The sequence below is a fragment of the Molothrus aeneus genome, chromosome 3, assembly GCF_037042795.1.
Source record: "Molothrus aeneus isolate 106 chromosome 3, BPBGC_Maene_1.0, whole genome shotgun sequence".
Taxonomy (NCBI): Eukaryota; Metazoa; Chordata; class Aves; order Passeriformes; family Icteridae; genus Molothrus; species Molothrus aeneus.
The window spans coordinates 6,048,431-6,062,877 of NC_089648.1; the positions used below are offsets into that span (position 1 = coordinate 6,048,431).

Sequence of the window (14,447 nt, forward strand, 5' to 3'; positions counted from 1 at the left end):
CACCGGGACGGGGCCGCGCCCGGACCGGCACCGGCTGCGGCCGCCACGGCGCGGCACCACCCAGCGCGACCTCACCAGCGCCCACATCGAGTCCTTCAACTACGCCGTCAGCGAGGGCGTCTATCGCGCCGTGCAGGTGCGGGGGACGCGGGGCGGGGGGCGCGGCGCCCGGCCCTCCCCCGGCCCCGCCGCGCTGACCCGGTGCCGTTGCAGGATGTGCCCTCGGTGGAGTTCGCGCTGAAGGACACCCGGCTGGCGCTGACGCTGGTCGGCGTGTCCATCGCCCCTCCCGCCGTGCCGGCCGGGACGGTGTGCCAGGAGAGGAGGGTGTTCCCAGCTGAGTGCCGCGGGCTCCGCAGCACCTACCGCGGCAGGATCACCGTAAGTGCCCGCGCCCCGCACACGCCTGTCCCTGTCCCGGCCCCGCACACGCCTGTCCCTGTCCCGGCCCCGCACACGCCTGTCCCTGTCCCAGCCCCGCACACGCCTGTCCCGGCCCCGCACACGCCTGTCCCTGTCCCGGCCGAGCCCCGCACACGCCTGTCCCTGTCCCGGCCCTGTGCTGTATTTTTAAAGGCCCCTTCCCGGCTCACCGATCTCCCAGGGGGTTCAGGGAGCGCTCCCCCCGCGGGTTCTGGGGTGTCGATGATGTGTGGCCTCGCTGTTTTCCCCCGCACATCAAGCTTGTTGTGGTCCCGGCCCCTCTGTCCTTCTTTCCCGTTTCTCCCTGCAAACAGCCAGCCGGCTTGGAAGAGCTTGGAGGGAGACCCGTGTCATCCCAGAGAGCAGCATAATCCAGATCTTGTTTCTGCAGGAATCCAGGTTTCAAAAGTAGTGTTGCTCCCATGCACAAGTCCACAGCTATAAATCTCTCCTGTTGACAGGTTCATGGTTTTTGTGAAGTGCTTTGAAATTTGCCTAGAGAGGAAGCATCCCCAGCAAATATTTTCCTTTGCAGTGTGAAAGGATTGCACATTGCTGTTTTCTATTAAAATGATGTAGTTGTGTCTCAGCTGATTGTTTATGTGAGGCACCTGGTGCAAGGGAGTGCTTGCTCAGAATTCCAGAGTTTTTGTTTGTTTTCTTTTTTTGTTGTTTTTTTTTTTTAATTATTATTTCTCTGAAGCTGTACACCTTGCCACGATGAAAGCCACTCTAAGTGCAGTACCTTATCTGAAAATAAAAGTGGGGCAGTGCAGATTGTTCATAGCTGTATTCCCAGTGGGTCTTAGATTTTCCTGAGCTACAGCTGATTTTGTTTTTCTTACCTGAATTATTTCCCATCTCTTTTTTTTCCCCATTATCTGTTTAATTATTTTTTGAACGCTTGAAGCAGTTAGAACAGTTTGCTGTGCCATGTGTGAAAAGGCATTGCCTTGTGCTGGGACAGGTTAACCTCTCCCCTTCCCTGCCCATGCACAGCAGAAAACAGTCAGTAATCACTCCCTGTTTCCACCGTGCTGCTTTAGCTCCATGTTCCTCCATCAGTTCCCACTGGCCCAGGGTGGATGTGAGCCCCAGTCTGCTGAGCAGCTGTAGACCCTTTATCATCCCTTCAGGTGTAGACCAGGCTGCAGCAGTCCCCGTGTAAGGCTGCCCTGTGGATTTAAAGGGGCACAGTAGCATTTCCTTTCCCTTTTCCAGTAATTTCTAAGACTCAGTTTACTCATTTTTGCTGCTGCCAGATGTTAAACCCATGTTCCTGTATTGCAGTGCCAGTGTTTCTCTCCTGCAGGAGAGCAGCTCTTCCAATGCCCATCATTCTGCATGTAAAGTTAGGATTCTTTGCTCCCACAGTTTTCCTTCACACACACTGCCAGAACTTGTTAATAAATTTTCTTTCCTGCATGCTTTGCTTTCTTGGTTTTCAGATCACTCATGAACGTGCTGAGTGAAGAAAGGAAAGATTTTGTCAGGCTTGTAGTGTGGATGTCTTTTCAGTGGACACTTGCTGTCTTCTTCTGCTTTTAAGTGTTATCTTCTGAAGTTTCCTCTCCTGTCCTGTGGCTGCCTTTTTTTATTTATGCTGCTCTGTTGAAGGGTCTGGAAGGCAAAGGAAGCTAGACCAACCTTGTTCACTCAGACAGCAGCTTCTTTACCTGACTCCACACTTGTATGATTTTCTTCTGTAAACCCCCATTGACTGTTCCCCAGAGTGTAATCTTTATGCATGTATCTACTGGCTTTTTTTAATTATTGCTACCATTTTACAGTGCTACAAGTCTGTCCAACTGCTTGTGGATGTATGAAAGGTACAGTTGGTATAGCAGGAAACATTAAAAGGGCAGCTTAACTTGCTTACTGTTGGTGTTGTGTTGTTTTAGGCCGACATCAGCTGGTCAGTGAATGACATGCCACAAGGGACTATCAAGCAGCCCTTAGGGTATATTCCAATCATGGTCAAGTCCAAATTGTGCAACCTCTGTGGTTTTTCTCCACAAGACCTTCTGCAGCACCATGAGGAGGAAGAGGTAACGGGGATTTTGAGGGTCAGGAAGGTCTGTGTTTTACCTGAGCCATTTGTCAGGTCACCTTCTCTTCGCAGGGCTTGAATATTGATACTTTGTTTCAAGTTTGACTTCCCATTTTCTCTTGAAAGCAGATTGCTTATGGGGCCTCCATGAAGCAGCTTGGGAAGTTTGCAGCCGTGGCTGTTCTTGAGCACAGGGATCTGTTTGGTGTCAATACCTACAGATTTCATATAGAACCTCTCAGCTGCTGCACAGCAACTGAGAGTGCTGTGAAGGGGACTCTGTGGAGAAAGATTTGGAGAACAGGCATTGAAAGAGACAATTCCATTCCCAGTTGTCTTCTGCAGCTTTTTCCCTGTCTCTCCAGTAGCATATTAGCTGTCTATAATTGAATACAGACTTATTTAGCACTGCATTTTCAACTCACAGAAAAAGACAGAGAAAACTACAAAAGAAAATCAGAAAAGTAAGCTTGTATTTGACCAGACAGAGATCTTTTGCTCTGAAAATCCTTCTGGTTTATAAACTCAGGGTGAGAACTTCAGGGCTTTTTTAACTACTTTAAAAAGTTAATGTCAGCTATTCAGATATGTTCCATTGATCACAAAGGTTTTTTCTTCCTCTAAATTGTGGAACATGCATCCTTTTTCTTGCACTCTGCTACATTTAGACTTCATAAGTCTAAGGAGTGCAGCCTTTCCAAAAGCAGTGCTGAATCATATCTTGCTATTTCCCATTAAATGTTTGGTTTTTGTTTATAATACAGGCATTTTTTTTCTTTTACTCACAATGCCGATTCTGAGTTTCTGAGTGTATTAAAATGATTTCTCTTCTCTTTCCAGGAAATGGGAGGCTACTTTATAATCAATGGCTTAGAAAAAGTAATCAGGATGCTGATTATGCCCAGGCGAAACTTCCCTCTCGCAATGACAAGACACAAGTGGAAAAACAGAGGCCCTGGTTTCACAGAGTATGGTAAGCTCAGCAGTTTCCTGCAGCATCCTAGTAACAACTGCTTGAGGGCAAACTGGAGTGACCATCTGTAGCTGAATTTTGGTAGTTTTGTTACAGTTCTTGTGTAATGTTAATATTTTTTGCTGCATGTAAGAATAAAGGGTAAACACACCACAAGCAAGAAGCAGGGACTTGCCTTGTGGGAGCTGTCTGAGCTACCCCTGGGGAGCAAGGAGATTTTATTCCAGGTTTTGCAGTACTTGCCACCTTTTGTTGTGTGGAAGGTGTAACTAAAACATCACCTTCAGTACAAGTGAGTGTAATCCACTGAAATAATTTCACTGATTTTGTCCGTACTTCATGGTGGCAGATTTAATATCCGTGAAGCAGAGTAAACTACATTCATGGCTGCACTTTCCCTTTGTCATGTATACTCAGTAAAACCAGTTTAAAATTTAATTAAGCCAGCAAATGTTAAATAGCATTTTAAACTCAGGTGTTGCCAGTTGCTGATTTAACTGGACCATGGTGCTTGAGCACACACTGTAGTTCCATGCTGGTTTATTTCAAGGCAGTGCCAGATTAGATGGTCCTTTTTTGTTTTATTTTTCTTTGTCCTGCAGATGAACGTGTAGAGCTGAACCAGGAAACACTGCTGCTGCACTGCCACCCAAACAAAGATACAGGAGTGCCATTAGGAACAGTAATTGTTTGTTACTCTGTCCTACAACCAAAGGTTACAAACAGATAGTTGAGGCGTAGGTCTTTCTTTAAAAACTTCATGCATCTTCCAAGCCTCTTGGCACATGTGCTGACTGTCCTGAGACACAGCCCTCTTTAGCTAAGAGCTGATATGTTTATTTGAAGTGGCACACTGACAGTGAAGTGTGATCTGCCCCATGTTCTCAGCCATCAAGTACCAAAGTTTCTCTCATGAATTGTCTCACACCTCCTTGGACATGACACAGCAATGCAGCCGCTTGGTTTTGTGCAGCTTGTGCTGATGTTGTGATTTTTGCAGGGGTGGTGATGCACTGTGTCAAGGATGAGCATACTGCAATAAATATGAACCTTCACTACTTGGAAAATGGCTGTGTCATGTTGAATTTCATTTTTCGCAAAGAGTTGTTCTTCCTCCCCTTGGGATTTGCTCTGAAGGTAAGCAATGAATGCTTGTCATTTTTGTATTGAATAAATGCAGAAGTTTTGCAAAGCATTTTTATTTTAAGTAATGAGAAGAAGCTAATTCCACTTGGAGTGTTTTCAGTGATTGGAGAAAGGTCATCCAAACTGTGCAACACTAATCAAACACTCAGTCTGCAGCATAGGAAGTGTCTGTAGGGACAAGAGATGAGGGGAGAGTCACACACTCATAGTTTTGTGGGGTTTTTCTAATGAATAGTCTGGATGGAAATCATTATCAGTGTATGAATATCCCCTGCATTACTCTCTAAGCATCTCAACCCCACAGCATTTTGCAGTTTTCATTGTGGAAGGGCATTTCTAGAGCACTGAAAACCTAAATCATGGGTTAGTATACAGCCTTAGTTCTTTAGCTGTATTTTGTAAACAGATCTTGTTATGACCTTATTTTTCTGATCTGATAACTTCTGTCTCTCAGGCATTGGTTAATTTCCCAGACTACCAGATTTTTGAAGAGTTGGTGAAAGGAAGGGAAGATGACACCTTTTTTGCAAACTGTGTCACTGAGATGTTGAGAGCAGTGGTGGATGCCGGCTGTTTGACACAGCAAAACGTCCTGGACTACCTGGGAAAGAGCTTCAGAGTGAAACTCAACCTGCCTGAGTGGTACAGCAATGAACAGGCTGCAGATTTCATTCTGAGGTTTGTATGTGGCTGTGATCCAGTGTCATTGTGTTGAATTTATAGGCATGTGTGAGAGTATTATGATGATATGTATTTTAATGGATTGACACAAGTATTCCCAGAACAGTTTCACAAGGGGGTGGCATTTTTTATTTAGATGGCATTTTTGTGATATCATTGATGAAAGACACAAAGGTTGAGGAAGAGAAGGTTAAAGCTAGCTCTGTGACTGCTTGAGGATCCATTTGGTGAACAGAAGTACTGCAGTTTATTATGGGTTTCACACAATCTCTGTCAACCAAATAATTTTTATCTTTTAAAATGGCAGAAAAGAAATGCTTTAAAATCTTATTTAATGTAAGAAGTTAGAAAGCAGTGGAAGAATTTGCTTTGAGACTGTCAGTGTGGCAGGCATTCAACTAAAAAATTCATTTTTCTGTTAAAGTAGGTGTTTGCTCTTCCTCCAGCTTCAGGAATTAGATGTGGTTTTCCTTTTTTGTTTGTACTAGACTGTTGCTCAGCCCACAGTTTTCCATACATGGCCTGATAGCAGTGGAGATTTGGAGTTTCTGTGACAGGACACTGATAGAGCTAACAGAAATATTTTGTAGTTTACATCTACTTGCCTTGTTAGGCTTTTATTAAAAAAAAATATTTAGGATAGACTTGAAGAACATGAAGCTAGCATGAAGAGATCATGGTAGTTGTCCTTCTTCTTTCTCTTCCTTCAGCAATTGTATCTGCATTCACCTGACCAATAGAACTGAAAAGTTCTACCTGCTCTGTATGATGACCCAGAAGCTCTATGCTTTTGCCAAAGGGGAATGCATGGAAGATAATCCAGACAGTCTTATGAATCACGAGGTGCTTACCCCAGGACAGCTTTTCCTTATGTTCTTAAAGGTAAGGTCATGGCTCCCACATCTTTACATTTCTTTACCCATCAGAAAGCTGGTAACATGCTTCTGACTTAGACGGGTAAGTTACTACTAATCTACTCCAATTCAATTTATAGGGATACCTCATTTTAGGGTGATGGGAGTAGAGAAGCTTAACTGCCCCATGAAGTTCACTGTGGAATAGTAGTATAGTAGATCTCATCCCCAAATAAGATACTTCCCTGTGTTATTACATATTTCTATAATCTTTCTTTTCCCCTTTAGCCAGAATTTTCTTTAGCGTTGTTTTGTTGAAAGCCTGTAAAAAATTCTCTCCTACTTGAGTGGTTTGAAAGTGAACTTGGGGAAGCATTTTAGTGCTATGAAAAACAGCTACCAGGAACCAGAAAAGTTCTAGTTTTCCTGCCTAGCCCTTGCTGTCAGATTAGCAGGGGAGTGAGTTAACAGCCCCTATCCTAAGATCCTAAATAGTCTAAAGCAGACAGTAGGCACAGTGTACACTGTATACAGAGTTATCCTTGTGGTCAGATGGTAGGTACAGTTTCTGCTTTATGAAATTCTCTTATTGTACTTCATTTGCCAGACTCATCACCATTCTGGGTGAAAGTGATTGCCAAGCTGTTGGGTGGGTGTTTTCCTTTTAGTTCTGTGTTAACATATATCATCGGCATCTTGATAGAATGAAGTCAGTGTTGGAAATAAGTCTGGAAAACTGTCAGTTCCTTAAAAGTTGTCCATCTTGCTAATTTCAGAGGAGTTCTGTGATATGTGCAACTGATGTTCTAATTCAAGCCTTTCCTGTCCTAATTTTAATCTCTCACTTTTAAACCATAGGAGAGGCTTGAAACCTGGCTGCAATCTGTAAGGTTTGTTTTGGAGAAAAGAGCAGAAAAGACAGATATCAGCCTAAATACAGACAGCCTGGTGAAGGCATTCAGCCTGGCACCAGACTTCACCAAGCCATTTGAGTATCTCCTTGCAACTGGTAACCTGAGGTCTAAAACAGGTAAATCTGCAGGGTTAAGGTGACCTTTAATTTTTCCTTTTTTCCTGTAAAACAAAATGAGGAACAACGTGAAATTGAGCTCTTAACTGGAAACAACTGCTTGTAGGCAGACATTGTACACTGTAACTGGATTGCTAAAAGGGATTTAAAGAAAGGGATAGTTGAGGAAAAAAGGCAAGATTTATGCACAAGCATAGGCATTATGCATGGTATAGAACAGGTTAATTATGAAAGCAAAGCCTCTACCCAGATGAATAGTTGAAATTAAATTTAGCATTGTCCAAAATGGTGACCATAAATCAATTTGCTTTCCCAAATATTATTTCTTCTTAGAAGGTGCAATGCAGATAAGGGGCATTTTTTAAATCCCAACTGCCCCATTAGTCACGTGAGGTTAAATGGAGAGAAACTGGTTTGCTGATGTAGATTCAAATTTATCTGATGCTTCCCTGAAGTGCCCAGTATGCCAGTGTTGTAATGGAGTGCCCACTAGGAAACAGATTAAAAACCTGTAGAAAAAAAAAACCTGTTTTGGTAAAACATAATAGCTGCAAATTCCTATTCACTTCACTGGCAATTACTATCACATGTTTGTGAAAGGACCTAGGTTTTAAGAAGCAGCTTGGAATTTAAAGTCTCTAGATCTCTTACAGGGCACTGAGTTGCCTGTGCACATGCACCTGCCTTGTTGGGATCCAGTGTGAGCATCTTTAGGGGTTGTCAGTGAAAAATAAGAAACCGCCTTGTAACAACATCCTGTGTTTCTTAAAGCTGGATGAGCTCCTGCCATAAATCTCCTCTTTGTTCCCTAGGGCTGGGCATGTTGCAGGCCAGTGGTCTCTGTGTGGTGGGGGACAAGCTGAACTTCATCCGCTACCTCTCCCACTTCCGCTGCATCCACAGAGGGGCGGCGTTCTCCCAGATGAGAACCACGACTGTGCGCAAGCTGCTGCCCGAATCCTGGGGCTTCCTGTGCCCCGTGGACACCCCAGATGGAGAGCCCTGTGGGCTGATGAACCACATGACAGCTCTGTGTGAAATTGTCACAGAGATGGTGCCTGTGACAGACATCCCACCTTTGTTATGTTCCCTGGGTATGTTTCACTGGCCTGATGGTTTAGTGAAGTGCCCCGTGCCTGGGAAGGGTTCTTTCCCAGCATCACAGCACACTGCTCAGTTGAGAAGTAAAATCAAGTTTGACTTACTGGGCTTCTGCTTAGTGGTAAATAACGCATTGCTTGTACAGGCACATCAGCCTGTAAAATTCAAGTCAGTGTCTCTCAGCTGTGTGCTGTAGTGTGAGGATGTTCACTGAAGCACAAAGAATTGCACAAAGAATTTCTCACAGCTCTGAGAAACTGGACTAAGCAGTAACTTTGTAATGACTTGAATTGAGCTGCAGTTCACTTGTGATTACCTTCAATAATGAAGGTAATCAGAGAATAATGAGAATGAGAGAATAGTAATGAGAACCTTTATTTCAGTCAGAAAAATGGGGAGGGGAATGACATTCTAAGTTGTAAATGTTTTTCATTTTCCATTGGACCTGCCTATGGCTTTGCCGAGAATTTTTTGATGTCTCAGAAAATTTCTAGGTGTGAACTGAGAAGTGCAGAAATAACTCCTGTGTGTTGTTTGCTTTTTTTTGGCTGTTCTGTCCATCAACCCCCTGTTGCCACAGGTGTCACCCCCATTGATGCAACTCCAAGCCAGCCTTACTCAGAGTGCTACAGGGTCGTGCTGGATGGCTCCATGGTGGGCTGGGTGGAGCGGGAGCTGGCTCCCGAGATTGCACAAACTCTCCGCCGTTTCAAGGTTTGTTGTCTTGTTTGGGATGTTTCTTAGATAAACATCTTCAGTGTGCAGTGGTCAAAAATAGGAATGTTTGGAACTTCTTAGGCTTCCTTTTTTTTTTTTTTAAATCTGACCCAGTAATTTATCTTTGGCTGTATATTAGTATTGCAGTGTGATGTTCTGTTACCTTTTTTATTAATCCATGTGTTTCATCTGTTGGTTTATGAAGTTACAGTTTTTGAAAGAACATTTTCTTGGAAAAGGCAAGATAAGACATATTCTGTCTTTTTTCTTTTTTTTTTTTTGGTGGAGGTTTTTCTAAAAGTATTTCTAAGAACTCTTCTCTGTAGCTTTTTAATTAGTGGCTACACCAGTGGTTGACATTATCGTGTGACCAGGTGGATGCAGTTTAGTTAAACTTGGTTTGTGTTTCTAGATTGTTATTTCTTTGCACCAACAGATAACACAAGAGAAGAGATTTCCTGCACGGGCAGAAGTGGTCCTTATCCCAATGACAGGAAAACCCAGCCTGTATCCTGGGCTCTTCATTTTCACCAACCCTTGCCGGATGGTGCGGCCTGTCAGAAACCTGTCCTATGGAAGGAATGAATGGATTGGGACTCTGGAACAGGTGGGGTTTGCATATTCCCATGGGACAGAGGTATCTGGCATCAAAAATGGGTTTGGTAAATATTTATGAAAGGAGCTGAGGATGAGGCTTGTGTTGAAGAGCTGGAATAGGTGACAGAAGGGGGTTTTTCACTCCTGCAAATTGATTTCTGGTAAATGTCATAGCTGGATTGTAGAGATCTTTTTGAGATCTTCAGATCTGCACTTGGTATTAACTTTGTGAAGATTTGAAGTGAAGGATTGCTGTGCTGTGTGTACCATGTCATCTTGTGTTACGTTGTGTTTGCCAAATGGCTTCTGGGCAGCCAAGCAGTGGATTGATGGGGAATAGCTTGGAACTATTAAAGTGGGAGACAGAAAGGAGGACACATTACTGCAGTTCTGTATTTCAGGATTCCTTCCATGCAGCTGATCTGTGATAGGTGGTTTACCAGCTGTCTGATTTGTCCCGCTAATACACTACAGTGCAGGCAAGAACCACAGCTAAAACTGAAATGGACAGAAAGCCATCGGAGACAGCTTTGTTTTGTTTCCTTCCCTTTAAAAGAAGGAAGTGTACAAGCATTATCCAATTTGATGTTTGCAGATCTTCATGAACGTGGCCACACTGGAGTCAGAGGTGGTGCCTGGAGTGACCACTCACCAGGAACTCTTCCCTCACAGCATTTTGAGCGTGGTGGCCAATCTCATTCCCTTCTCCGACCACAACCAAAGTCCACGGAACATGTACCAGTGCCAGATGGGTAAGTGCTGAAGTACCCAGTGCTGCAAGACCGTGGGCAGAGGGATTAACACCTCATTAACACTTCTAGTATATTGAGTATATATATATATATTTTCAATATATATATATAGGATTAAATATATAGTATATACTATATATATATTATACAAAATATATATATATATATATATAAAATATATGTATTAAAAATGTATATATAGGTTTTATACCTCTAGTATTTTGAATTTCTGACAGTATTTTCAGAAAAATGTCCTTAAAACACTACTTCTTTCTCATATTTTTCTGTAAGTAGCAATATGACTGTTCAAAACTCCATTCCCTTGCCAGGATATTTATGCTGCAGAAGCAAATGCTTTTTGGCCTGGAAATACATAACATGGGCCTTCGTCTGGGAAACACTGGGGGGAAGACACACATACATCCCCCCCCAAAAATTACAAGACAAGTAAACACACAAAAAAAATCTCCAAGTAAGCAAAACCAGAAACACCACACCAAACATAGTGGGGATTTTGAAATTGCAGAAAAGAAAACAAAATTAGATGTAGTCCTTATGAAATGCTGGGAAAGGCATTTAGTATTGTGGTTCATAGAAAAATTAGAGCTGGGCTTAGGACAATTATTAAATTCCAAGGGAGTTAAGATTGATAATCCCTCTTAATTTGTAAGTATTTCCAGCTTTTTTCTTAACAAGATACACGGAGGAATAAATCCAAGTTTCCCTCCTTCCCTGCAGGAAAGCAGACCATGGGGTTTCCTGTTTACAACTACAAGGATCGCTCAGATAACAAGCTGTACCGCCTGCACACCCCCCAGAGCCCTCTGGTGAGGCCCAGCATGTATGACTATTATGGGATGGACAGCTATCCCGTTGGCACCAATTCCATCGTGGCTGTCATCTCCTACAGTGGCTATGACATGGAAGATGCAATGGTAAGCCACCAGAAGGAAAAAAATCCTGCTGTCCTGTGAATGAATTTGATGTGGAGCACTGGGAGTAGGGGTGATACTCAGCTGAGAGGACTCTACTTTCTCTCTGTGCTGGTGCTCACACCTTTTGGGCAGATTCAGCAGCACAGTGGTTGTGCTGTCACAGCAGGCAATGCTGGGAGTAGGGCAGAGCTTTGTTTGTCCAAGGCCGTGGCCTTCCAGCTTTGAAAAATACTGGGGTTATGTGAGGCTTGAGCTTTTTGGAGTGGTGACTTACTGGGAGACTTTAAAAAGGCAGTGTTCCCATTTTGGTCTGATGCTTACCTTTGTAAATCTTTTCTTCTTTGAAGTTATCAGCAAGTCTTTAACAGCCTTTTGTTTCTCCTTTTTAGATCGTAAATAAATCTTCCTGGCAGAGAGGATTTGCCTATGGAAGTGTTATCAAGGCAGAGAGCATTGACCTTTCCCTTAAAGCCAGCAGGGCAGGAGATAATTTAGTATTTGGCATCAGACCTGGCGATCCAAACATCGGGGAGAAGCTGGATGCTGATGGACTGCCTTTTGTAGGGTCTATCCTGCAGCCTGGGGACCCTTTCTACAGCTTCATGAACCTCAACACAGGGGAGACCTTCACTGTGTACTATCCGTAAGTACAGCTTGTCACCCTGGCTCTGCTCACCCCGTGGGGAGGGCAGTTGGCCCTTTCCCTGCAGATGTTCCCTTTTCTCCTCACATGATAGTGTCCCTAGCGTGACAGAGAGCTGTAGGTGACTCCCAGGCATGTGTCACATCTTTTCTCTAGGACAGTGTGTGCTGCAGAGATGGCTTATCCCAGGAGGATGTTTTTGTGGTGATTTGCCTGTGCTGGTTGTATGTGGGCATGATAACGGTTAAGCCTGCAGTAGACCCCTGGCACATGGACTGTCAGGCTGAGGGCTCATCTATAGGAGCACAGCCCTGAACAAGATGCTTGTCAGAGCTCACACTTTGCCTTCCCTTTCTGCTCTGAACTTCCCTCTCAACTGAAGAACTGAATTGGGTTCTTTATTTTGGGATCCCATCAGTATGGTGTGAATTTATTGGTGGTAGGGAGAGGGGCTGCTGCCTTAACACAATGGAAATGGCAGTGGGATACAGTTTATCTGATACAAAGTGTGATCCAGATGAACCAGGTTGAAATGATCCTTATTTTAAATCATGGGTGGCACATTACCCAATCACCTGAAAGTGGTACCTGAATGGCACTTGGAAGATGCCTTTGTATTGCTTCCTTGCCCTAATTCTTACATAGTCTGAGTTCCCTCGCTGCTGAGTAATACTTTGAAAAATGGTGGTGCTTCTCAGCTGTCCAAAGGCATTTTATAAGTGGTTTAAGTTTTCTGCTTCATTTTCCTTTTGAAACTAAAAATTATTATCAAACCTGACACCTTTGCTATGATTGTTCCTCCACCTACACAGGAGTAAGGAAGTGGGCATTGTGGACAACGTTAGGTTGTGCAGCAACGACCGTGGCACCGGGAAGTTCAAGAAGGCTTGCATCACTGTGAGGGTTCCCCGAAATCCCACTATTGGGGACAAATTTGCCAGCCGCCACGGACAGAAAGGCATCCTGAGCCAGCTGTGGCCCGTCGAGGACATGCCCTTCACAGAGAACGGCATGGTTCCAGACATCCTCTTCAACCCTCACGGCTTTCCCTCCCGCATGACCATTGGGATGTTAATTGAGAGCATGGCAGGGAAGTCAGCAGCCCTGCACGGGGTGTCCTACGATGCCACTCCCTTCACCTTCACCGAGAAGAAATCCGCTCTGAAATACTTCGGTGAGACTTTGGCCAGCGCGGGTTACAACTTCTTTGGCACGGAGAAGATGTACAGTGGCATCAGCGGGGTGGAGCTGGAGGCAGACATCTTCGTGGGGGTGGTGTACTACCAGCGCCTGCGCCACATGGTCTCCGACAAGTTCCAGGTGAGGACCACGGGGCCCCGAGACGCCGTCACCAACCAGCCCATCAAGGGCAGGAACGTGGAAGGTGGGATCCGCTTCGGCGAGATGGAGCGGGATGCTCTGCTGGCCCACGGCACGTCCTTCCTGCTGCAGGACCGCCTCTTCAACTGCTCCGACGGCTCCGTGGCCTACGTGTGCACGAGCTGCGGCAGCATGACGTCCCCTGTGCTGGAGAAACTGTCCCAGTCCTCAGTGACCAGCAGCAGGAGGTACTCCTGCTCCGTCTGCAGCGAGGTGGATGCCATCGAGGTTGTCCCTGTGCCCCATGTCTTCCGCTACTTCGTGGCTGAGCTGGCGGCCATGAACATAAAAACAAAGCTCAATGTGGAGTAGCTTGGTCCTTGGCATGGTGATGGTTGCAGGGAGGAGGCACATGTCAAGTCTTGTCCTTGTCCCTGAGTTTCAGGTATTAAGTCAGTTCTCAGGTTCTTCCAAAGAATTCAAGATTAATTTGATGTTTGTATTGTGACAGGGTGCTTGCCAAGCTGTAGGTAGGGCAAGGAAAGATGGCTCTGTTGGTTTGTTTGGACTTCCTAAAGGATCACCAGCTATTGAGATGTGTATGAAAATCAGGCAATATTTCTCCATCCAAGCTCCTGGGTTGAGAGTGATGGGGTTCTTTGAATTCGGGCTGAAACTGTAGGTATGAAGAGGTCATAAAACAGCATGAGGTGAATGCTGGAAATTACAAAAAAAAAAAAATTTGTTGTTTTTTCAAGAAAAAACTTTGAAAAATGTATGCCTTAATGATGGGGTTGTGTACAAGTTGAACATTGTACATGTTTTGGTTTTTTTTATTTCAATACATATGCCTTGAGTCATAAAGAAGGTGGCACAAGGTTCTGCTGTGTGAAGCCACAGCCTTGACTGCAAGTAACCAAGGTTGCCCTGCCAGGTGTGTCCTGGAAGTGTTTGGTGTCACCAAGCCAAGCAGTGCTGGGCTTTGGGGTTTGTTTTGGTGCATTTGCCTGAAGAAGAATAAAGCAGAGGCACTTCCAGCCTGGCTCGTGCATGTGCAAGCATGGATCTTGTAGGAGCTCGTCCTCCTTAAGTCCACAGCAGCTGCCACCCACCCCACCCTGTCCCAGGTGTCACCTGCCCTGGTCACTGCGGGGCCGAGCGTGTGTCCCGGGCGCAGCCGTACCCTGCTGGGTGCAGCCCAGAGTTCTTTTGTAGTTTCCTCTTC

At 44.8% G+C, this 14,447-nt stretch overlaps 1 protein-coding gene across 1 annotated transcript; it reads left to right on the top strand.

Annotated features, from left to right (window-relative positions):
- Positions 1-45: 45 nt before the first annotated feature.
- On the top strand, positions 46-14,264 carry POLR1B (RNA polymerase I subunit B). Its single transcript, XM_066547755.1, has 15 exons — positions 46-136; positions 214-381; positions 2,325-2,471; positions 3,314-3,446; positions 4,447-4,583; positions 5,047-5,270; positions 5,984-6,155; positions 6,986-7,157; positions 7,970-8,251; positions 8,839-8,972; positions 9,412-9,582; positions 10,168-10,324; positions 11,063-11,259; positions 11,649-11,902; positions 12,715-14,264. Exons 3-15 carry the CDS (start codon positions 2,352-2,354, stop codon positions 13,592-13,594), a joined length of 3,033 nt encoding a protein of 1,010 aa, XP_066403852.1. The 5' UTR covers positions 46-136; positions 214-381; positions 2,325-2,351; the 3' UTR covers positions 13,595-14,264.
- The last annotated feature ends 183 nt before the right edge of the window (positions 14,265-14,447 follow it).

What these genes read in the sequence shown, in the direction of transcription:
- POLR1B (XM_066547755.1), top strand. Translation starts at nt 2,352, where the DNA reads ATGCCACAAGGGACTATCAAGCAGCCCTTAGGGTATATTCCAATCATG. An exon ending in CCCTGGTTTCACAGAGTATG is followed by an intron (nt 3,447 to 4,446) that starts GTAAGCTCAGCA and finishes TGATTTTTGCAG; the next exon opens with GGGTGGTGATGCACTGTGTC. An exon ending in CATGTACCAGTGCCAGATGG is followed by an intron (nt 10,325 to 11,062) that starts GTAAGTGCTGAA and finishes CCTTCCCTGCAG; the next exon opens with GAAAGCAGACCATGGGGTTT.